The sequence below is a fragment of the Equus asinus genome, chromosome 29, assembly GCF_041296235.1.
Source record: "Equus asinus isolate D_3611 breed Donkey chromosome 29, EquAss-T2T_v2, whole genome shotgun sequence".
In the NCBI taxonomy this organism is placed as follows: domain Eukaryota; kingdom Metazoa; phylum Chordata; class Mammalia; order Perissodactyla; family Equidae; genus Equus; species Equus asinus.
The window spans coordinates 22,706,882-22,732,294 of NC_091818.1; the positions used below are offsets into that span (position 1 = coordinate 22,706,882).

Below are 25,413 nucleotides of genomic sequence, written 5' to 3' on the forward strand. Positions count from 1 at the left end.
TTAACAAATAATTGTTGGCAATAAAGAATAATTACCATCTTTTGAGTATTTGCATATGTCAGACATAGTACAAAGCATTTTGCATGGATTAGCATTCATTCTTACAACAACCTGGCAGGGGTTGTCCCCTTTTATGGAAATGAAAGGTCAGTCTCAGAGAGATGAAGTAACTCAGACAAATTTCCACAGCTAGTAAGTGGCCGAGCTGGGAATTGAACTGCAAACAGGTTTTTGTTTTTTTTTTTTTTTAAAGATTGGCACCTGAGCTAACAACTGTTGCCAATGTGTTTTTTTTTTTTTTTTGCTTTTTCTCCCCAAATCCCCCCAGTACATAGTTGTATATTTTAGTTGTGAGTGCCTCTGGTTGTGGCATATGGGATGCCGCCTCAACACGGCCTGAGTGGTGCCATGTCTGCACCCAGGATCCGAACAGGTGAAACCCCAGGCTGCCAAAACAGAGCGTGCGAACTTAACCACTCGGCTGCAGGACCAGCCCCGCTAAAAGGTTTTAATAGAAAAATTTGACAGCAGTTAATCATGCAAGTTCGAAAGCAGCTTTTTCAGGTACAAGTATGTTCCTGATTTTATATGGCATACATATAATATAGGCAAATTTTCTACAAACAGATTGTCCCTAGTTCATGTTCTAGAATGAAATAGATCAGTTCTAAGTATCCTATACCTTACAAATGTGAGATTGGCTATAAGATGATGAAGAAATTGATTATATATCTTAAATTTATATTTTTACAATGAATCTCAATTGTTTTATTGATTGAATTTTATTTTCACCTGTATTGTTGATTATTATAATCCTAAAAATGGAATACCCCATTCTTAATTTTAATAAAATAACTTTGGCTATAAAATGACTATAAAAGCTTTAAGGGTAAATAAATATGAGTAACTTTCCTTTTTTCCCCTTTAGTTTGGGATATGGGCAGATCAGCTTGGGGATGGAAGAGCCCATCTTATTGGAATTTACATGAACAGGTACCACGTTTTCTTGTATAGTAGCTTTTCTGCTAAAGATTGACATGAATCTTCTAATACTTAGCTTTTTTTTTTGAAGAAAAGGTGAAAAGTGGGAGCTCCAATTAAAAGGCTCAGGAAAGACCCCATATTCTCGGTACAGTTTGATATTTTTTTTTAGGTGTCTAAATAAAAGTTGATGTTGTCTTAATCACAACTGAAAATCTTTTGGATCTTCTCATCCACAGTCACGGTGATGGCCGAGCTGTGCTTCGCTCCTCAGTGAGAGAATTTTTGGGTAGTGAGGCTGTGCACCATCTTGGAATTCCAACCAGCAGAGCTGCGAGGTAATTCCTCTTTCCTTGAAGCTGACTTTCAGGACTGCAGCATGTTGTCTCCAGAAATGTGTCAGGAAATGGAGCAGATAAATCTCTGAAAGCACGATTTCTCATCGTTTCTTCTAGTTTTAGGTACTTCTTGATAGCCTGCCAGCAGTTAAATAAGGGTAACTTTAATTGTTTGATTCTGTATGTTTCAGTCTGGTTGTAAGTGATGATGAAGTATGGCGGGATCAGTTCTACGATGGAAACGTTGTGAAAGAACGAGGTAATAACTGTTTCTGGAACGCTTTCATAAAATTAGGTTAAGTTCTTCAAGAATAACAGATATTAGACGTCTTTGCAAGCATCTTAACCAATGACCTAGGTTCTTCAAGGTGTAATTTCAGCATTAGGACGTTACAGAATATCCTTTCCCACATCCTTACATCACTAATCCATCCATTTTTAACAGCAGACATCTGGGAAGTGAACAAAAAGTGTTTATGGACGGCCCACAAAGTGTTACAAAGCCAGAACATGAACATTCATCCCCTTTTTTCCCTGGAGAGCCCCCGAGACCTTTGCTCAGAGCCTGATCGCTCTTACTGCATGTTACTTCCGCGGAGTTCAGCTAGCTTTTTCCTCAGCCTTCAGTAGGTTAGAAATAAAAAATTAGGAGGATGAGAAAGCGTGCTCTGGAGCAGCAAACAGAGAAAGAGTGAGAGAAACTTGACTCTGAATCTCTGGGGAGAGAGAAGACCTGAAAATCAACAATAAACATTTTTAACTGCTTAAAAAGTGGAGCTATTGACAGCTGCTGACATCCCTACAGGCTTTATTGGGTCCTGTGGACATCGCTGTATCACAGGGCAGCATTTTTACTGATGTTCACAGTTGTTCACCAACCACACATTTTATACTCTTTATGCTTAGTGAATAATATGTTTTGATAAGATTTTAATAAAAAACAATCACCCCAAAGCATTCATGCATAAAAGAATTAAGGGTTACTTATCTTGATGGCATCTCTCTTTCCCTTTTAATTTAATTTGGATAAAATGGATGCTATTGCACATGGGCCTGTAACAACTATTTAGGTCTTTTTGTTTGTGGTGATTGGAAATGAGATTGCAATCACTGACCGTCAATGTGTTGGGTACAACACTACTTACTTTTGTGGCTATGGCTGATATACTGTATATTGTTAATCTGAATTCCGAACCACAAGCTTAGTGGTTTCAAATCGTCCCAATTATTTCTCCTTTTTAGGCCATTAGTAGAATTTCCACATTTAAGTCTTCACCTATATACAGATATTTCAGTTGTACTTTTACCTTGATATTTGCCCAGCAGCCGCGGTGGTACAGTGAGAAATGTGCTGGACGGGCAGAAAGACCATGTGACACCTTGAACTGGCTCTTCGGGAGCTGGTTTGTGACTTTGGGCAAGTCACGTCCTGGCCCTCAGTTTCACCACCTAAAATGGAGGTTAGATTAGTTGATACCTCCCGTGTCTTGCAGTGCTAACATTCTGCGTTTCAATGCCTATTCACTAAGTAAACACTTAGAGTCATTTATTGAGCTCTTATATTTTTTCTAAGTGATTACATTTTTATTGCTCAAAAAAACCCCACATGAAAATAAATATTCAGATTACTATTTTTTTTTTCTTTTTTTTCCCCAAAGCCCCCCGGTACATAGTTGTGTATTCTTCGTTGTGGGTCCTTCTAGTTGTGGCATGTGGGACGCTGCCTCAGCGTGGTTTGATGAGCAGTGCCATGTCCGCGCCCAGGATTTGAACCAACAAAACACTGGGCCGCCTGCAGCGGAGCGCACAAACCTAACCACTCGGCCCGGGGCCAGCCCCTCAGATTAGTATTTTGAATAAATCCTGACTATATGGATAATTTAGTTAACCCAGAAAATACTAATTGGCCTTTTTCTGTGCCTACTGTTGGATAATCACTAAAGGGTCCGGGAGTAGTAAGTGTATATCGTAGTCCCTGGTCTTGAGAAACTCAAACTTCATGGAGAAAAGGCTTAAACATATGGAACAAATGAGTGATACAAAGTCAGAGGTCAGTAAAAGGGGATCAGTTTAGCTTTATGGAGGTGGTGGAACTGATTCTGAGCACAAGATTAGAAAGGATTTCGGTATGGGGAGAGAGAGAGTGGGGCATGTGGAGAGGGGAGAATAGCGCGAAGGCCCGGACGTGGCAGTGAGTGTGATATCTCGTTGAAGGACATCACCAGCAGAGCAGGAGCTTTCGTCCCCTGGGATGCACTTCATCGTGACGTCAACACATATGTAGGTACAGCATTCCTTATGAGAAAGAAACATGAATTCTATTTACTAATTGTAATCTATAGTAATGTCTATAATCAAAACAGAAGGCGACAATAGAAGGCGGCAAACCCAAAATACAAATTCACTTTGTTTCTTCAGTGTATTCATAAGTTAGAACACATGCACACATTTATTTATTAAAGTTAATTTTCAGTTAGTTACACAAGTGGAAGGTGCTTGCAGGGACTATGCCATAGAAATAATTCACTAATTCCTGATTTCAGGACAAGGCACATGGAAAAGGTCACAATTGGGAAAATAGTGGGAATCTAGTGTTTGGAGCCTAACAGTTTAACTGAGCAGCCTTTAGCCAGGTTGGAGCCTCGGTATTTCTGAAAGTGTCGTGGTTCCTAACCTTCCAACTGATTCAGGCTTCAAGACATAGAGAAAAATCCTGGATCCTTTCTAAAGCGTAAGTTAGTTGTTTTTCTGGTCAATTCAGTTACTGTGTTTTTTAGTTAAAATTTCCTTTTAAAGAAAAGCATGTTATGCTGTATTTGCATAGTTTAAAATAGGTTATGCTAAAATAAATGTTTCTTTTTCAGCTGCAGTAGTGCTGCGCGTGGCGAAATCTTGGTTTAGAATTGGATCGTTAGAAATTTTGGCTCATTATGGTGAACTGGATTTACTACGGTTAGAAAATGACTTTTTTTAAAATGGTAGAAGGCAGTTGAAAAAAAATGCTTGTATATGTGCTGTGAAGTTAAAATATTTTTACTTTTCTTATAAGTAAAATAAAAAATTGCAATTAGTAAATATTTTTAACGCTTGTTGTGTGCCTGACATCACGTGGGTTTACTAGGAAGCTAAAAAAAGAAGTGTAACATCCAGTAGACCCTTTTGTCAAGGAATTTTTTATCTAGTACGCAACCCGGTTGCAGCTGAGGGCCTCTGTGCCACTCAGAGACCTGGGTGGAAGTGACTCAAGCTCCCCAATTCTGCAGCCTCGAGAGGTCCAAAGCTCTCCTTCCAATTCCTGGGGTTCCCAGGGTGCGTCCTCTGTCTCATGTCTCTTTTTTCCTGGACTCCGGTTTTGACATGTGTGTGATGCCCATTTCATACTGGCTTGGCCCAGACTTGAAACTCAGCCCCTTCAACAGGATGAAAACAAACAACAGACTAAATTTATACAAAGCATTTAAGAACCGAGTGCATCTTCCCAAAGATTTCTGCAGAGAAGACAGAGGAAGGGCTGCTTCGAAAGAGCAAGGGCGATAAATGCTTCCCCTTGTGTCCTGCTGCCCCCATCCTCTGATGTCTTGGGGCCTGCGGTCTCTGTGCTCACAAAATTCCATCTTCCTCAAAGCAGGCTTAGTAGGATGTTTCTTGAAACAAAAACATTTCCTCCTTAAGAGGAATTCTGTGTCCATTTGTTAAGATAATAGAGTTTTAAAAAGTATTAGAAATATATAAGAAAAAAATTCTCTTAGACAAACTAGAATCATTTGGAATATGGATCCTATATTGTAGTTATCCACTTAGTAAATCCAGACACCTGGGCCGCAAAGAATACAGAAAGGAGAGAAGAGACGGAAAGGAAGAAGCAGAGCAGGGAAGTCATCACATTGTCATGACCTTCTCTGAGTCTCTTTCTTCAGCAAATGTTTACTGAGCTCACCGCCTTCCTGGCTTGTTGAGGGACTTGTCTACTCTCACTGGGCATTGTTCCTAACTTCCCATGTGTTTTTCGGGTCACTTGTGCTTGCATTCATCACCTCACTGAAATGGTTCTATCTGGTGGTCATCCTTCAGTTATATTTCACTTCCCTCTGACATTTGATGTATCTTGGTGACCACTTCATCCTTGAAATGCCTCCACTGGCTAACATCACTGTATCTACATTCCTTTTTGTTTCCCGAATGTCTGAAACAGTTCTTCACACATAGGCACTTATTCAAGTTATTAAATGATTAAGTGTTTGAAAAAATGTGTATATATATATATATATACATTCTCATCCACTCCTATTTGTTTGACTGGGTTTCAATAATTCCCAAATCATATCTACAACCCCCATTTTTTTCTGGATTCTCTATTATCCAATGCAATAAACACTAGTAGTTATTTAACTAACTAGAATAGTCAGTTCAAATAGGGAATAAAAATGTGATACATACAGGGGCCAGCCTGGTGACATAGCAGTAAGTTTGTGTGCTCTGCTTCAGCGGCCTGGGGTTCACGGATTCAGGTCCTGGGCATGGACCTACACACCCCTCATGAAGCCACGCTGTGCTGGCATCCCACATATAGAGTAGAGGCAGATGGGCACAGATGTTAGCTCAGGGCCAATCTTCCTCAGCAAAAAGAGGTGGCAAGTGTTAGCTCAGGGCTAATCATCCCCCCTAAAAAATATATATATATATATGTATGATACATACACAACTTAAATATTTTAACTAGAAACACTGGCCAATTTTTTGTCACCTCATTTGTGAAGCCGTATGTGACCCTTCACACATAAATAATCATTCCCTGCTCTGTTATCTTTATACTTTTTATATTTTTCTGTTATTGCATGTATTATACTGTAATGTCATGATTTCCTCATATGTTCTTCTGCTCTAGTAGACTATGTGCCCTTTGAGGTCTGGGTTTGGCTCTTGTCATTCTTCTTTCTAGCCCTTGCACAGGGTGCAGTGCATACAGCAGGTCCAGTATGTACTCAGTGGCATTCAGCAGGTGCAGTAGGTACGCAATGGATGTTTATTGAACCAATCTGAATTTGTAATGTAATAAGATGGGATGTAATATGATCTTAGAGACACGTTTCCAGTTTTGATTGGTATTGAGGAAACATTTCTCTCTGGCTGTTTTGGGAGTAAAATCTTATTTTAATTTTTAAAATTTTAAGCATGAATCTAATGAATTCACGAATGTCAAGGGTGAATTTAGAGGACTGGATGTTTGATACTGTATTCTGAGGAACACTGATGCTATCTCCTTTTTATTTCCAGGACATTATTAGACTTTATCATACAGGAACATTTCCCTTCAGTGGATGTCGGAGAACCTAACAGATATGTGGTAAGTTTTTAAAGAGAAAGGGCAGGACTATTTTCTCTCATTGGCCTGCCAACATTAGCAGTCACAGCTTAGAACTGAAAAATCTACCGTTAGTAAAGGAAATGTAGAGCACTTTGAACGTTTTGTTAGATGAAAGTAAGATGAACCATTTCATACACAAGACATAGATAAGACAATGGTTTTATTTGAAAAAATCTAGAAAAAAATAACAGGTGCTACTCCATCCTGACTACATATGTTATTTTTTGAGCAGCATTTATAACTTGGTCACATATATTCTTCTCTCACACATTAGATATCTAGATCTTTCTATAGTAGTCGTTCTAAAATAAACACAATACATAATAGGAAAATGTAATTTTCTATTTTTGTGGAAATTTTTTGATCTTCATAACCCTTTTTCATTCTTTCAACAGTCACAGAGAAGGGAATTCCATTATTTTTCTTGGTGACTCATTTTTAAAGTTTAATAACTCTCTTTGCTTATATTTTACTCCCTGGTGCTAAATTCTAATGCTTTTCTTTTTCTTACTGGACAAGGAGAAAGCCTGGTCATAATACTGTGTCTGAGCCTTTTAGGTATTATTTCTGGATGAATAATTCTCCGTTCTTCCATTTTTTTCTTACATATGCTAATTCCCTTCCTTTAGTCATCTTTCAGCTCACCTTTGAATTCTTTCCATGTTCTCCTTTTGACTTATCAGAAGATCCTAAAAGAGTACACATTAGTGAAAATCTGAAAAATTTCTAAATTTCATTTTAGGATTTTTTTTCTGTTGTGGTATCTGAGACAGCGCAACTTATTGCCTTGTGGACATCGGTTGGTTTTGCTCATGGTAAGTTGTGTACTGGTGCTTCATTCTCCTGATGAGAAAGTAGAATTAATTTGTTGAAGCAGAAGACTCCTTTTTTGTGTATTTCAAAATAGTCCTGCTGATGAGCTTCTTAACATTTATAATATATGAATTTTTTTAGCGACAGAGACACAATTTTCTCATGTTTAAAATGGTTTTGAATGGAACAGTATAGACGAAAATAGAATAAGTGTCCTCAGTTTCATGAGGATATTGTTACCTGTAAAGCTTTTCAACCTTGTGAGTATATAGTATATTTAGATCTCTTTAAAGGTGTTTTTAAAATCTTAATTATAAAAGCACTACATGCTTATGGTAAAGAATTTAAAATACACAGAAGTGAGTGTGAGTTCCGTTCTGCAGGATATTCATTATTAACCGTTTCATATCAGTTCTTCGAGACTTTTTTTTGATGCTGTTCATACGTCTCCTGCAAAAGCAGCAGGGCTGGCTTGCGGGTGTTGGAAGCCATTCACTGGGGGGTTGCATTGGAAGAAATATCTGCCTGAGCAAAGAATGACTGGAAAGCAAGTTGTACATGTACTAAGGTCTCTAGATGAATACCAGAGGGGGATCCCACATTGCAGAACTCTTGAAATCCTTTAATTGTCACACGCAGACTCTCTGGGTCTCACCTGGGGTGGGGTAGGGTAGGGAGCAGGGGAGGTGTTTTAGAGTTCTTGTTATTGTGAACTGTGCTGCGGTGACCACCGTGTACCCGTACCTTTGTATTCTTGAAGATGAGTTTTTGAGGATAAATTCCTAAAAGTGGAATGGCTGGGTTAGAGAGTCTGGACATTTAACATTTTGATAAACTGGGCTATCTTGCTCTGAAAAAAGGTTGAAACTCTTTATTTTGGATGCTGTTGCCACTTTGTCCAAATATCCTATATTAGGCTGATGTGTCCATCCCATGGCTTCTTCCTACCCCACTCTCTGTCCCCATCCCTAAGCCCCCTCCCCGAGAAGGTCACACTCCCTGCTCACACTGTTAGTGGTCCACAGCTAATGACTGTTATGGGGGTACACATCTATATTTTACCCTTTCCACAACCCTTCGAAAATCAATTAATCTTTTTCCTTTACTAGTCTCAATTCCGTTCCAAATAACTTACGTTTTTTAAACAAATGCTAGACATTGAGGATAAATAAGAGGAAGTTTCATTTGGGGGGGGGGGCTTTTGTTCCTATAGTATTTGAAATCTTTTGGGGAGGGGGTATAAAACAGAAAGCTAAATTTAATTTTTAAATATAGTTTTAATATATATTAAGCTATTTGACTTCACTCATTGAACTTTCAATTGATAATCTAGTTTTGTTTCATTCCTAAAACAAATGCATTTCCATGACGTTTCCTATACTGCATAATTTTATATAGTTAAAAAGAAGCTTTATTATTTTATTATCATGTTTTTGGAATTTTTTGTTGTGATTTTAGGTGTTTGTAATACTGATAACTGCAGTTTGTTATCCATTACAATTGACTATGGTCCATTTGGTTTTATGGAGGCCTATAATCCAGGTATGTATGATTTATATGTATATATGTATGTGTGTATGTGTGTATGTGTATAAATGCATGTTTGTGTATATATAGGGAGAGATATATACTTTATTTCACAAAAAATTATCACAGGTTTATTTTAGATTATCTGCTATAGCTAATATAGCAATGGGGTAGTAGAAACAATTGGGTTCATTCATAAAATGGTCATTTTATGTGGTACTCAATCTGCCAGGTGCCATAGGGATACAAAAATGAGTCCTTTGTGGTCTCTGCCCTCAAGGAATTACATATTAGAGAAGATGACATGAAGGGTAGTAGGGAATATATTGTCAGACACACATGGGTTTGAGTTCTGACGTCTGACCCTTAATGGCTCTGTGCCCTTGAACGAGTTACTGAATCTCTCACTTTACGAATCTGTGAAATGGAGGTCACAGTGATAAGGACTCCACTGGAGGGATCAGAGCAGGCTTTGTGGACGATGGGCTGTGTGAGCTGAACTACATGTGATGCCCCGGAAATCCTTGCAGGTTAGAAATGTCCTCTTCCATTAGGCAAATAATTCATATTTTCAAAGACTTTTATGTGTACGGGTATTAGGTGTTTATGTTACTTTTGGGTTAAATGTCTAATATCAGAAAGATTCTTACCTAGTAAATATCAATTGAGCTTAAAGATAAACTTAAAAATGAAGAAAGAAACTCTTTAGAATGATTCTCCCCAATGTCAAATGATAGTATTTTTGTTTTAAACAGATTTTGTACCAAACACATCTGATGATGAAAGAAGATATAAAATAGGAAATCAGGCCAATGTTGGGATGTTTAATTTAAACAAGTTGTTACAAGCTCTAAACCCGTTACTGGATCCTAGGCAAAAGCAGCTGTGAGTAAATCCTAAATCTACTAATTAAATCTGTGTGAAAATATGTTGGTATAATGATAATTTTTTGAAAAGCAAGAAACTAACATTTTTAAAGCCATCTTATTATTTAATCTTTAATAATGAAGGCATTTCAAACTATTTTTCTCTAGTACAATTTTGGCTTCTTTTCCATAGTTATCAAGATAAAGTGTTTTCCTCTTTACTGCTTTGTAGGTGTTGTGAAATTTTAGTTTCTTTCTTTTTTGATCTGAGGGTTATTTATCTCTGTGTTTCTTTATATCTAAGTAGTTGGGCTTATTTTATGCATATTTTTATCATCAAAGAACATGTTTGGTAAAATCTGTTCAAAATGTGTTAGGGTTTCTTTATGGCCCAAATAATACATTTTTTTACATTTTATGGTGATATAAAAAAATGTATACTCCGTACTCAAAGGTTTCAATATGAAATTGAGTGTATTGAGTGTATCAGTCAAGTCCTTTATTGCCCTATTCATTTTTTATCTGTTAGATAAGTTTGATTCATAGGAAATATGTATTACAGTTTCCCATTTTGTGCTTTTATCAAATAATTTTTCTAATTGTTTAACATGTACATATTTTGCTGCTGTATTATTTGTACATACAGGTTTTTTACTTATGTTTTCTTCAAAAAACGTGCCTTTTATCCTAACATAATGACCTCCTTTATCCTGATTAATACTTTTAACTCTCAATTGCCACTTATCTGATATTAATATTGCCATTCATGCTTTCTTTTTGTTGGATTTGCCTTGAATCTCACTTTACTTTTTACTTTATTACTTTCTTTTAAATTGTGTTTCTTATAAAAACAAGCAAAACATATAGCCCGATTTTAATGCAATGAGAGGGTTTCTGTCTTAATAGAAGTATGTCGGCTGTTCATTTATTATAATTGATTTTATTCCTTCTGTCTTATGTTGTGCTTTATTTTATATGTTAGCTTCCCCCCCACTTTCCTTATCTTTTTATGGTTTGAGCAATTCATTCATTCTGCCCCCCCCCCCCCCAATTTGGAAACTGTTTAACTCTCTCGCTCCCCCCACTGGTAATTATCTTTCTTTTTCTGCCTCTTTGCTGTTATATGAAAACAAGTTTCTAAATATCTTCCTTCACTAAGATTCTATTTGCCTGTTGTTTTTCCCTCCATCCCAGTAAGATGAGACCTTTCAAAGGCTTTTATGTTTTACCTCAAATTACCCAACTGCTAGATTTTGCTAAGACGGTTTACAGTTACACACTGATAGTAGGTTTTCCCTTGAAGTGTATCCTTCTATGTAAAGTCTTTGCCATTAGCACTCCGTTCCCCCCACCCCCCATTTCTACTCATTTCACCGCTTACCACCATTGTTTTTTGCATGGTCCCATCTTGAAGTCTCTGTCTGGATTACTTCCTGAAGTATTTCATTCCCACATGTAGGTGATATATTTCCTGAATCTTTGCATAACTGTTAGTGTTTTTATTTACTCTGAGAGGTAATTGAGATGTAGGGTTTTAGATTGAGTATGGATTCAGTTGCGTGTACCAGAAACGCAAAATAATGGTAGCTTGAACAAGATGGACATGTATTTTTCTCTCCTGTGAAAGTATGTGGGTTGGGGTGCCATCTATAACATCCTTATTCTATGTAGCAGCATGGAGAAGGAAAGAAGCAAGTCCTCAACATTTCAGAATTTGTACACATCACTTCCCTCATTTCACATCAGCCGAAACTTCATCATATAGCCATATATAGTGTATTGGCCTTATATTGTATCAACTTGGCTAAACTGGTCCAAAAATGCCTTTCTCTGTCTACTTATGGGTAAGGTTGGCCACAAGAGAAATCTGCAAGATCTGGAAGGCAGAAGTGAACAGCAGGACATATACGTCCCGAAGGCTGGTGGAGGGTGAGGCACTCCTGCAGCTCACGCATGTTGTCAGTCTGCTGGCTCCTCTCGTTGGCAGGGGGAGATAGCCAAGGCTGCAGCTCCTCGGCTCCCTCTGGATAGCCTCCTTCAGCATCTTGAATCCTGGAGCCAGGACGTGTGCCACTCTCTGATGAAGGGCACCACCTTATCCTGCAGGTTCCCTGCACCCCTGAGCTTGGAGGCTTGAGATACAGACACGGGTTCCAGTTTGTCTTCACTGTCTCCATCTGATTTTCTTTCCTGTCTTCTCTGCTCACTTTGAGCCCCAATGCCAGATGCAGAAGAAACAGCGTTCTCCATCCTTCTTAACCAGCTCCCACAATCACGTAAGGTCAAACTCCTAAACTAAACCGCTTGTTCTATAGCACCGCTACTGGTTCTGCGTCTCTGACTGTAGCTGATGAGAGAAAGCTCTGCTGTTGTTTATTTAAGTCTTGCCTTTCTTCCCTTCATTTCTTTTTGTGCTGCTGGCACCCTATTATTTGTTATGAATCCTCAATATATTTCCAGTTCTCCTATTTTTTCGATATGCTTTCTGTCCCTTTGTGTTTTTGCTTAGTGTTTTGTGGTGTTTCTTCTACTTGATTTTCTGAGCCACTGAATTGGAGTCTCAAGAGAAATTGTCTTCTCTCTCGTCTACTGAATTTCTTAGCCTGAAATCATGTTTTGTAGTTCCAGAAGGTCTGGTGAGGTATAGTTGATTCCTCTTAAGTGTTCTTATTTTTTGGGATTGTTATCTGTCTCCATGGCAGCTCCTTTGCCTCTTTTGGGGGGTTCAGCCCCAGCTAGGTGGGGGCACACCTTTAACGGGCTGGCAGGGTCCTGCAGGCAAGTTTTGAGCTTCCTGTTGGGCCTGTAGGAGGCAGCCTCTTGCTCCCAGCTCCCCTCAGCAGCTGGGGCTGGTTCTCTCCCACCTTCTGGGCTAGAGGGGTTTTAGTAGCTCCCCTGTAGGCTCTTGGAAGCCAGCGAACCCCCTAGCTCTTTCCAGTAACAGTTATACAGGTGGGGCCCTTAATGTCTTTGCTCAGTCGTGCAGTACCTCAAGAGTGAGGGCCCACAGCCCTGCTCGGACCCGCCAGGCCCCAGCAGCTCCTGGGCCTGGGAGAGGATTTGAGTCAGAGCAGGCAAGGGCAGGCACCAGGAGGTCTTTTAAGCTGCCTTCTTTTTGACATCCCTGGGTTAGTCTTTGGCCTTTCATACTTTTACAGGAAGTCGGTTACTTCCCTTCTGGTGGTTCATTGTGGTGGGGGGACCTTCAGTAGAGTGTGCAGTCCTTCTCTGGCCCCCACTCACTGCTCCCTGAGGGAAGAAGGGTTCATTATCAGTTTGATGAATTCGGGAGAAGAAACTAAGCATGTGTGGCTCATCCTATTATCCCTCTCTTTTCGTACATTTTCTGCTTCTTTATGTATCCGTTTTACAGGAGTGTGCCCAAGTGGGGGAGGCCCATAGTCATAACTGCTGTTCTGTTAACAGAGTGAATAAACTTTTCCAAATTAGGCACAGTGTATTATCATGCCGATTTATCTGCAAACCTAAGCCATTTTCTCCGGGCTAGCTTTTATCAGTAATAAAGCTGAAATTTTAATCTCTGTCTGTTGTATGTTCTTTCATTCAGAATTTAGAAAAAGGATACATGGCTGCATTTTTAAACAACAGAGTAAATAATAAATAGACAACTTCGCAATGTTTATAATTAGTTACTCAAAATGAAATATCTTATGTATGCGTATGAATAAGCATGAAGGATAATCTGAGTACATTAATAATTACAAAGAATGTTAAGATATTTGTTGATCTAATCACTAGACATTGAACTCCTAGAGGGCAGAAACCACATTTTAATCATTTCTGTGTCTCCAGTGTATTTAGTAGAAGATAAAATATATTTCTCTTCACACTCCCCACTACCAAAAAAAATCTGAAATTTACCATTTCTAGTATAACAAGATCCCAAATGGAAGACAAGGCACATAGTGATTTTATTAACCCCAGGTAGCAAAAAAATTGCTACAATAAAGATAAAAGTTTTACATACCATCAATGGTTTCTTAATTAGATTTATAAATATATTGGTAATGTAGTCACACAGTTTAAAATGAAAGCAATATAAAATGGTATTTATTAAGCAGTCTTCATCTCACCCTTGTCTCCATTAATTTTTTATCCCTTTTGCCTTGCAGAGTTCATTCATTCATTCAACAAAAACTTATTGTGGTGCTTAGCATGTGTCAGACACTGTTCTAAGTGCTAAGGGGACAGCAACAAATAAAACAGCAGAATAATTGTGCCCTCATGGTGCAGCCCTCCGGTGGGAGAGACAGTCAGTAGACAGAATCAATACGTTTATAGCATATTAGAAGGAGATCACTATGGAGAGAAGTAAAGCAGGGGATAAGGAGTACGGGGAGGGGGCGGGATTTGCAGTTTAAAGGGTGGTCAGCACCTCACTTGAGCAAAGACGTGAAGGAGTCCCAGGAGCAAGCCACACAGATGTCTGAGGGAACAGGGCTGCGGGCAAGGGAACAGCCTGTGCAAAGGCCCTGAGGGGGGAATGGATGCGGGGTGTTTAAGGAACAGCAAGAAGGCCAGTGCAGTTGCAGAAGAATGACCAAGGGGAAGAGCTGTAGGAGACGAGGTCAGGAAGGTAAAGGGCGTGGAGCTTCAGAATGGCTTAAGCTTTTGTGTGATTTAAAATGCATTAAGAATGTTAAGAAATAGAAAGTTTATTTGTTTAAAAATGTGTTTAAGGTTAAGAACCCTTTAATTTTTATGAAATATTTCACTATATTTTCATATATTCAGGCAAATAAAATGTTATTGCATTGAACGGGGTATTTGTAATGCGTTATTTTGGGTCTAAGATGATTTTTAAAACACACCCAAAAACCCTATTTATATATCTCTTTTGGTGTTAGAGACATATCAACATTTATCCTACAGGCTAATTGTACATTGTAATGTTTCAGGAGTGACATGATTTGATCTGTTCTCTAGCCAAATCTTTGAGACAGTAAATTTACATTGACAATTTTCTCGAAGATATGATATGTAATTAAATCACTCATCTAGAATCAATAGCATGTAATCTAAGGTTATTTAATCTAGGAGAAGTTTCACTTTGTTCTTATAAAATGTAATTCAGGAATGTTAATTTTAAAACAAGGTTTAACTGTCCTTTTTCTCCCTCCCGCAGTGCTGCTCTGATTCTTGAGGGGTATCCTGACCTTTATTATACAAGGTTTGTCCTTTTTGAATACAGAGTTTAAAGCATCCTCGTTGATTTGAGGACAGTTCTTAAAATAGTGAGAATTTTAATAACAAATTGAATTGAAATTTCTCCTTTTAGATTTAGAGAACTATTCAAAGCCAAACTGGGGTTACTTGGAGAAAGGAAGGGTGATGAGGATTTGATTGCATTTCTCTTACATGTGAGTTTATCATTTTATCTTTTTTTTCTGATTACCATTTGAATTGCTATTCAGGATTTTTTTTGAAGAATTGAGATTGATAAATCTTATTACTTTCATTAGCTCATGGAAAAGACAGCAGCTGATTTTACCATGACGTTTCGGCAGCTCAGTGAGATTACTCAAAGCCAGTTACAGGAGCTCAACATTCCTCAGGTATTAATTTGTGACATTTGGTGCTTTTTTCTTCTTTTTTTTTTTGGTGAGGAAGATTGGCCCTGAGCTAACATCTCTTGGCAATCTTCCTCTTTTGTTTTTCTCCCCAAAGCCCCAGTATATAGTGGTATATCATAGTCATAAATTATTCTAGTTCTTCTATGTGGGATGCCACCTCAGCATGGCTTGATGAGCAGTGCATAGGTCCATGCCCAGGATCCGAACCAGCAAACCCTGGACCGCCAAACCAAAGGAGAGTACATGAACTTAACCACTTGGCCATGGGGCTGGCTCCTGGCTTTTTTCTTAATTCAGTTTTCTTTAACAGGTTTATTGAGGTATAATTTATATACCGTAAAATTCCACTTGCCTTCCAATTCAACGGTTTCTCATAATTTACAGATGGTGCACTTGTCACCACAATTCAATTTGAGAACAATTCCATCACTCTAAAAAGATCCTTTGTGCCCATTTGTCGTCAATCCATGTTTCCACTCCTAGCCCCAAGCAATTACTAATTTACTTTCTCTCTCTCAAAGTTTTCACTTTCTAGACATTTCCTATAAATGGAGTCATATAATATGTGGTTTTTTTGCCTCTGGCTTCTTCACTTAGCCTGCTTTTTGGGGTTCATCCATATTGTAACCTATCAGTAGTTCTCTCCTCTTTATGACTTAGTAGTACTCCATCATATGGATATACCACATTTTGCGGATCATTTACCAGCTGATGGACATTTGGATCGTTTCCAGTTTTGGGCCATTGTGAATAAATATCGCTCTGAACATTCATGTCCAAGTTTTTGTGTGAACGTATGTTTTCATTTCTCTTGGGTAGATACTAAGAGCAGAATTGCTCGATTGTTTAGTAAATATATGTTTAATTTTTTAAGAAACTGCCAAACTGTTTCCAAAGTGGCTGGACTTAATTCAGTTTTAAGAATGTGTGTTGCCTTTTAATTTCAGAGCTCATACATTGCATTCGTGGAGTAATATGAGTATTTCCAGAAGACTCCTACTTAGATTTTTAGCAGTATGGATCTATTTAAGGTCTTTTATATGACAATCATTGTTTTATTATTTTGAGATTAAAATTTAGCCTTACTTTTTTCAATTTAAATTTCTTCATCATCTTTCATGACATTCTCTCTATAGTTAGTTATCTTTTCATAAATTTTTTTCTGAAGTCAACCTCACTTATGCATTTGTTCATCAAGTGCTTATTGAGAACCCACTATTATTGAGAGCTCATTCTGGGACAGGCATGATAGTAAATGCTTTACAAAGTAATGAAAAATTAATACTAATATAATGACAATAATAGCTAACATTTACTGAGTGCTTATTACATTTTGGGCGTTATATCTAAGTGTTTTATATGTATAATCTGTGCTCCAACATAAGAGGTAGGTAGTATTGTTATCTCTATTTTACTGGTAAAGAATCTGAGGCACAGAGAGGTTGTAACTAATGCTGGGTCACACAGCTAGTAAAGTCTGGCTGGATTCAACCCTGGCAGCTTTCTCCAAGGTCCATGCCCTTAATCCCTGGGTTCTACTCCTTTCTCCTGTAAGCCCTCAGTAGCAGCAGCTCAATAGTAAATTTTTATGAGCTTTTAATTCGTTTTCTATTAATAGGAAAACAGCAAGATCTGGCTCTCATGCTTACAAAGGCCTGATGAGGTTCCTTCTAAAGGCATTTTCATGCTAATGGACACTTAGCCTGTGATTCTGGTGGTAAAATTTCCTGATAGAGGAGCCCTTAGCAGTGAGTAAGCCCTTCCTGGGCCTCCTAAGTCACCAGCACTGCCAGTTCCTTCCCCACCGTAGATCACTTTGCCTTGAGTAAAACAGAGACGTGGGATCCAGGGAGGAAGCAAAGGGTGGACAGCTTCCTCCCTCGGTCCCTCCATCCAGTCAGTCACAAGTGAGAGGCCGCATGGGCTAAGTCATAACGCTTAGAATCAGAGTCCTGTGGAAGTTGAGTCTAGACGTGATCATCCAGTAGCTGAATAACCTTGAGCACGGGGTTTGACTTCTCTCAGTCTCGGTTCTCTCATCAGTAACACGGGCAATCCCACGCTCGGCCTAATTTTTTTGTAATGTTTAAATACAGTCGTGGGGTTAAAAACCCTTGTCCTCATCCACTGCATTCCCCTCTCACTCCTGGAGAAAGCCATTTTTATTAATTTCTTACATGTCCTTCCTGTGTTTCTTGAGGCAAATACAAGCAGATATTGAGAGAGAGATATACATATTTTAAGTATTTTTTCACATAAAAGATAGCCTACTTTATGTAATGTTTGCATCTTGTTTAATAGTGTGTCCTGAAGATCTTTCTATATCAATACGTAGAAAGAATCCTCATTCTTTTTAGGGTTGCAGACATCCCGTGTGTAGGTCTACCATGTCTTATTTAACGAGTTGCCTACTGTGGCACTTATGTTGTTTCCCAACTCTTGCTGTTAAAGTGAACATAGATTATTTCATTTGGTACAGATGTATCTGTAGGGAATTTCCTAGAATGCATTTCTGGGTTAAAGGATATACGCATTTGTAATTTTGCTACATCTTGCCAAACTACCTTAGGCTTCGACATTTTGTATTTTTATCAGCAATATATTTCTTTTTAAGAGGGGAAAAAGTCATTAAAGAAAAATGTCAAAACAAATGCTCGAGACGAAAATATTGTAGTCTTTTTGACGGTTTAGTTCCCTGACATTGTTGATCCATTTGTTAGAGTAATCTCAGGCTTAGAATCATAAAATTTTCCATTAAGAAAGGACCTTAAATCTCCATTCATTTTACGATATGGAGACCGAGGCCAAAAGCGGTTAAACGACTTGCTGAATTCACATAGTAGTTTTTTCAAAATCAGAACTGGAACAAAAACTTCCTGCTGTCCAGTGTCCTTTCCATTATGCCTGGTCTGTCCGCTCTTCCTTTGTGAATTCTTACTACTTTGATATTTCAAGCAGCATTGTTTTACTAAAAGTTGGTCCTCGTTTTCACACATAGTGAAGCTGAGGCAAGAAAGGTGGATTTTTCACAGTGTATGTGCAAGAGGAAGTACACTGTGACGATTGAGGAGGCCGAGCTCCAGAGGCAGACAGGGTGCTTCACATGCGGCGTCCCCTTCGACAGGCGCTGTGAACTGGCACAGGGTACTCAGTTTCTCTAACCCTCACGTGCTTCATGGGGGGCGGGGGGGGCACTAAATCGTGGTTAGCAATCAGTAGTGACCTCCAGCATAGAGTCCACTTAGGGTTTGAAGGAAAGGGTGTCAGCAAGACTCCTCAGCTCTTACCGTTTATTTCACAACGACTTTTGAACCAAAATCGTTATTGTCAGTGTAGGAAATGAGTTAAACTATTGTTGTTGGAAAAAGAAGCATAGCCGATGTTATTACTGAGGCAGGTATGGGTCCTAGTAATTCTAAGGAAAATTATTGTTCTCACAGGTATGGGATAGCCATAAATTACATTTTAGGAGTGATTTGAATAAAAGAATGTCTACCTGTTCAGTAGGAAATACAGAAAAATGTTAACCGATACGCATCGTTGATGTAATTAAAAAATTATCAATGATTCATCTATCAGAACTAATCAATTAGTGATAATCACTAATTGTCATTTGATGTGTGGCAAACTGAGACAAAAAGTAATGTTAAAGTGACTTGTTCCAGTTTTTGACAGGGTACTGATATTTAAATCACTAAGAGTTGGGAAAATTTAAGAATAGATCATTACACTTTTAATCATTTCAATCGTTGATTTCTGTGTCTTCTGATTCTGAAACTTTTTCAACTCCCTAACTCTTAGGTAGAGCTAATTGCTTATTCCTTTGTGTTCCATTGGCCTTTTATATATATTTCTATAAAACTTCTAAAACGGTATTGAATTATCTGTTTATACACTTTCCTTCTTAAAGGGAGGGGTCATGTCTTATTAATTTTTATATCCTTCCCACCTAATTACTTCCTAGCACGTAGTTGACATTCATAAATATTTGTTAAGTGAATTAATAGATGACTAAATAAAACACAGTTGTAAATTAAGCTTTTAAAAGTAAATTATACATTAGGGGAGCTCCTTATTTAAAAGGAAGCTTTGGGGCCGGACCCGTGACCAAGTGGTTAAGTTCTCGTGCTCTGCTTTGGCAGCCCGGGGTTTCCCCGATTCAGATCCCAGGCACAGACATGGCACTGCTCATCAGGCCACGTTGAGGTGGTGTCCCACATGCCACAACTAGAAGGACCTACGGCAAGAATATACAAATATGTAGTGGGGGGCTTTGGGGAGAAGAGGAAGAAGGAAAAAAAAGATTGGCAACAGATGTTAGCTCAGGTGCCACACTTTAAAATAAATAAATAAATAAAAGGAAGGCTTTTGATAATATAAGTATTCACGTATAATCTCTAGTTATAAGAACTTTGTATATTTTTTATTTCTCTTAAATCATGCCATTACATGAATTTCCATGAATTAGAATTTTAGAGTTGAATGTTATATGAAGAAAAGGAAACTATTATTCATTTTTAGTACTACTTCTGCTTGTTCTACCTTAAAAAAATCTGGATAGTATAAATTATTATTAAAGAACATAATTTAAAGAAACATGAAGTTAAAATAGACTGAACAAATATTAATAAAATAAGGCATGTATCACTGTATTTTCGTTTAGCAATTCTGGGCACTGCAGACGATTTCAAAGCACGAACTCTTTCCTGCCTGGGTGTCCCAGTACCTGCTGAGACTGAAGAGGTGAGATCATCTCATCACTTCGGAAAGAGCATGTAATGTGTTCCTTTAGCACAGTCAACCCATCATCTTCCTCCCTTCCTTTCATTTTTCAACATTTCCTTTGTCCTCCCGGGTCCTTTGCACCAGCTGAGGCGTCCACAGTAACCCCTCACCATGCAGAGAGCCCCCATATGTTCCCCTCAGCTCTGAGAACACAGGTCCCCGGCTCCCGAGCCCATGCCCTGAAGCTCTAGAGGAGAGCACCTCGGGCTTTCATCCCTGTCCGCTATCGTTACATCTTACACAGTTGTAAGAAGGTACTTTGTTTCATAACTCACAATGAATTAGAAGCTACAGACATGAAAGAGGAAAGAAGTTGCAGGTAGTGGCAGCCAGCCGAAGGGAGAAGGAAGAGACAGGAGAGCACAGGATGCGCTGGAGCAGATAGCCCTTCCCAGCCCGATGCCCGCTGAGGACTGTTTATAAAGGGGACCCTGAGCAATCAACAAAACGTTAAATCATTTTCAGAAAGTCGTGTTTAAGATAACAAAAGGTATCGGACAGTTTAGGTTTTTTTTAAGACAAAAATAAATTTTTAATTGGTGAAAATAAAATAAAGTTTGGTATTATCTAAAACAAGGTAGTATTTTATGTATTGTTTAATCAAACTCACTATTTTCTATCTTCCCTTCAAATACTAATTCAATGTGATTTTTTAATGTTTTTTCTTAATATTTGTCTTGTGAAATAATTCCCACCCTGTTGAAAAATGATATAATTTCAGGAGATGGTGGTTAATTTTGTCCTTTGGTTTATTCATTTTTAGTAACATGAATGATTCAGATTCTGAAAGAAGAAAAAGAATGATGAGTGAGTAATCAATATTTAAGTTGCTTCTAGTTTTCCTTAATACAAGTAATACTTTTTTATGTTTAAATCTGTTTCCATAGACTATATTCCTAGAGAAAGCAGAAGTACAAGGCACTTATATTTTTAGGTTTTCTGTCACATCTTGGCAGATCTTTAAAGCCAGGTTGAAATGGAGTTTGCATGTTCCCTCCATCCAGGTAACTCAGAAAACTGCTGTTGAGAATCACAAAATGGTGGTTTCTGGAGACCTCTCAGAATTTCCCTGATGCCGGTGGGGATGAGCCTCCTCCTTCTCCACCCAGTTGATAAGTTATTTTGGAAAAGGTTCATCTCAAATAAAGACATAGTTTTCAGATTTTTTTCTAAATGTGCCATTATTATAATACTTTTTTTTTCTTTTTGTGAGGAAGATTCTCCCTGAACTAACATCTTTGCCAGTCTTCCTCTGTTTTTTATGTGGGTCACTGCCACAGCATGGCTGCTGACTGATGTCGGTCCATGCCCAGGAGCCGAACCCCGGCCGCCGAAGCAGAGCTCACCAAACTTAACCACTAGGCCACAGGGCCGGCCCCCATTGTAATACTTTTTATTGTGAAAAAATGCATGGTTACTATCAAAAATATAAACCTGTAAAGAGTTCTGCCTGCACATAAGCTTTCCTGTTTGCTCTTGGCAGCATCAACATTAAGCAGTCCTACTGAGTCAGACCTTAATTCTGTGCTTGAGATGTGAAAAGCAGCAACTTTTCCCCTCAACTTAGGGCACAGGGCCTAATTCAGATGAATTCATTGCTTTCTCCATGCTCTATAAAATGCTTGGTGAACTGAACCTGGTGAAAAAACCAAATTAATGATAAAACACTGAAAAGAAAAACAAAACATAATATTGCTCATAATCCTCAAAAAAGTTTTTTCTGTACCATAAAATGATAAATACTGTACCTTGTCTATAAACAATTAAAGTTGACTGAAGCTGATCATTTCTTCTCATTTGAGCCTTCCAGCAGAGTTCTTAAAGGTTGTCTAAAGTGGTAATTGAATAGGGCCTGTGTCAATTTAGTAAGTTGTTGTTCCCAGATGTACTTCTCCCTCTTGTTTAAGCTGTTAATCCCAGATATGTGCTGAAGAACTGGATGGCAGAGTCTGCAGTGCGAAAAGCAGAAAGGAATGATTTCTCAGAGGTAAGGGGCTTGAATTTTCTGGGTTTATTTTCATTAATTTTAAATGTATTGTATTTTAAACACACATTTTATTTGCAAACATGCTAAACTATGCCATTGCCAGCACCAGCTTCCCCAAATTCTTGTTGCTTAGTCTCTCTGTTTGTGTTTATCAGTGAATCATTTTCTCCTATTTTCTAATTTATTCTCTAATGTATTTAAAATTTTCGAGGCTGGCCCAGTGGCACAGCGGTTAAGTTCGTGCATTCCACTTTGGCGGCCTGGGGTTTGCTGGTTCCGATCCCGGGTGTGGACATGTCACCTCTTGGCAAGCCATGCTGTGGTAGGCGTCCCACATATAAAGTAGAGGAAGATGGGCATGGATGTTAACTCAGGGCCAGGCTTCCACAGCAAAAAGAGGGGGATTGGTGGCAGATGTTAGCTCAGGGCTAATCTTCCTCAAAAAAAATTTAAACATTCATTTTATATCATATATCTACATTCTTTGAACTTCCGAGGGTTGATTCTGTTGTTTCTTGTTCCTGTTTTGGAATTCTGGGTTTCATCTCTGAAATGCAGTGAAGCCTGATTTGAAGGTGCGTCTCTCCACAGGGAGTAAGCTTTTGCTTCTGCCGAGGTCCATGGCACTAGCAACCTGGGTCCACTTACATTCATCTTGACAGCAGTGAACTGAATGAACTGGGTCTACGTGCATCAGCGTGGACGAATCTCACATATGGTGTTAGGCAAAACAAGCGAGTGGCCAGGAATACAAACAATGTGTTACCACTCAAATACGGTGTAAAACATGCACAACCATATGTTACTTATGGGTCCATGCATATATGACAAAAGTAACAAAATGAATAAAGGTGATAACATCATCTTTGGACAGAGGTTACTTTGCAGTGAGGAGGAAATTTGAGTTAGGGGAGGATCTCAGGGCTTCACGCATATTCGAAGTGTTTTGTTTCTGAAGCTGGGTGGAGGATGGATACTCAGGAGTTCATTACGTTATTCTGCATACCTTCTTCTGTGCCTCAAGTATTTCAGAATCAATTGTTTACAATGCATTTCACATAGTACATTTTTTAGAAGAGGAATGGCCCTGGCACTCGTGCTGTCACCTTCTGCACTGGAGCAGACATTGTTGATGACCGTGGCCCTCTTTCTCTCTAAAACTGCTCACAGCCTCAGAATCATTCTCATCCACAGCAGGCTCTGTGGTCACTGTCAGCTGATCAGAGTTGGCACGAGAGAGAGACTCTTGGCTATTTCAAATTTGGAACTTGCATTAACTTGTTATGTCAGTAGTTTAATTAGCCTGACAAATCTAGGTTTTCCTATTAGAAAATAAAATATTTTTAAATGTAATCTTTTTATGATATTAAGGAAAACCAAAGAGAAGGAAGATAACTCAGTATTTATCTTTAGATAAATTGGTCTAACCTGGGGAGACTAAACTATTTAATAAGTTGTTTTGTTGGCTTATTTCTCCTTCCTTCTGTATCTTTTGTTCCTTCCCTGCTTTCTTGCCTTCCTCAAAATTATTTATTTTATTTTTTATGCTTTTTGGTGAGGAAGATTGGCCCTGAGCTAACATCTGTTGCGAACCTTCTTTTTTTCCCTCCCCAAAGCCCCAGTACATAGTTGTAATATCCTAGTTGTAAGTCATTCCAGTTCTTCTATGTGGGATGCGGCCACAGCATGGCTTGATGAGCAATGCGTAGGTCCACACCCAGGATCTGAACCAGTGAACCCCAGGCCACCAAAGCAGAGCACGCGAACTTAACCACCCAGCAGTGGGGCTGGTCCCTCAAAATTATTATTTTTATGTTTATTTGGTTTTTTTTGAGGAAGATTTTCCCTGAGCTAACATCTGCCGCCAGTCCTCCCCTTTTTGCTGAGGAAGACTGGCCCTGAGCTAAGATCCATGTTCATCTTCCTCCACTTTATATGTGGGATGCCTGCTGCAGCATGGCTTGATGAGCAGTGCTTAGGTCCATGCCAGGGATCCGAACTGGTGAACCCCAGGCCGCTGAAGCAGAGTGTGTGAACTTAACCACTATGCCACCGGCTGGCTCCCTAAAAATTATTTTTGACTGAGGATGCAGTGCTCACCTTGAGTGGGGAGGTGTCTTACTAGCTTCAAGTAAATATTCAGATTCATGAGACTGTTGCAGGTTGCTGTTGACCCCAGTTGAGTCTGGAAGATACAGGACAGAAACGTAGCTTACCACCAGGGCAACATCAGGCTTGTTCGCAGGAGTTCTTGAGTGCTCCACACTAGCAGGAAGGCACAGCAGTAAAGCTCAGGTGTGAGGAGAGGAGAGCCACACCCGGAAGATGCACGGGCAGCCCTGGCTTCAAAGCTTCATGTTCCACAGAAACCAGCATCTCTTGTAACAACTCCATGGGCATAGTTTCCAGTGTCCCCAAAAGAGACCTGCCTTATACCGAGAGTCACCACACTAACGAAAGCCCAGAGCATTCTATCAGGTCTTCATGGTTCTCAGTCCAAATGCTATTTGTCAGTCCTAAGCAATGTCGTGTGGTGATACAGTTGACATACCACATTATCAGGTTACCAGGGCAACAGACCTAGAAAGTTAGCTAAGGGTTAAATTCTCATGCAGGAAAGGAAAAAGATTTTGTTAAACCTTTATACATGTAACCCTTTACACACACGACTTGTGTTTATGTTCTTGCACCAAACATTTCTTGAGAATCTACTCTGCAAGGCACTGTAGAGAAGTATCAAAATCTGTTCAGGGAGCTTTTAAACTAGTAGGTGAGATTAGACAGGTGTAGTGACCTCAATGAATGCATATGTATAGAAAGTGCCCGGGGAGAAGTTACAAGGGGCTCTAAGAACACTATATTGGTGATGATACAGTCTTCCTACTTAAAATATTAATAATACAGTAGTACGCTCTATCGGATTTCTTGACCTTACTTTCTTATTAGATCATCATCCACCTTTTTCTATCAGAATGAGGCATTTCCTTAGTAATACCAGAGGAAGTGACAAAACCACTGGAAAAGATATTTTTAATTGAGGTGTAGTTGACATGTAACATTATATTAGTTTCTACTGTACAACATAATGATTTGATATTTGTGTATACGGCGAAGCGATCACCACTCTAAGTCTACTTAACATCCATCACCACACACA

The 25,413-nt window shown here is 38.8% G+C and overlaps 1 protein-coding gene across 12 annotated transcripts in view; it reads left to right on the forward strand.

Annotated features, from left to right (window-relative positions):
• The window catches only part of LOC106848393 (protein adenylyltransferase SelO-like), a 65,601-nt gene that overhangs the window by 7,261 nt on the left and 32,927 nt on the right, over window positions 1-25,413 (forward strand). For 7 of the 12 annotated variants that reach the window (XR_011499330.1, XR_011499329.1, XM_070501339.1 and 4 more), the window contains 16 exons: window positions 929-993; window positions 1,073-1,129; window positions 1,221-1,319; window positions 1,511-1,578; window positions 4,184-4,271; window positions 6,259-6,327; window positions 6,594-6,663; window positions 7,427-7,499; window positions 8,956-9,039; window positions 9,780-9,909; window positions 15,037-15,081; window positions 15,190-15,271; window positions 15,374-15,466; window positions 20,148-20,227; window positions 21,033-21,076; window positions 22,177-22,256. Coding sequence is in view for 10 of the 12 variants with exons in the window: in XM_070501339.1 (XP_070357440.1) it covers window positions 929-993; window positions 1,073-1,129; window positions 1,221-1,319; window positions 1,511-1,578; window positions 4,184-4,271; window positions 6,259-6,327; window positions 6,594-6,663; window positions 7,427-7,499; window positions 8,956-9,039; window positions 9,780-9,909; window positions 15,037-15,081; window positions 15,190-15,271; window positions 15,374-15,466; window positions 20,148-20,227; window positions 21,033-21,076; window positions 22,177-22,256 (1,227 nt within the window). In the remaining 2 variants the exon portion in view is untranslated. The remainder of the gene's footprint in view (window positions 1-928; window positions 994-1,072; window positions 1,130-1,220; window positions 1,320-1,510; window positions 1,579-4,183; window positions 4,272-6,258; window positions 6,328-6,593; window positions 6,664-7,426; window positions 7,500-8,955; window positions 9,040-9,779; window positions 9,910-15,036; window positions 15,082-15,189; window positions 15,272-15,373; window positions 15,467-20,147; window positions 20,228-21,032; window positions 21,077-22,176; window positions 22,257-25,413) is intronic. The other 5 variants (XM_070501340.1, XM_044761904.2, XM_070501345.1 and 2 more) reach the window with 1 other exon arrangement.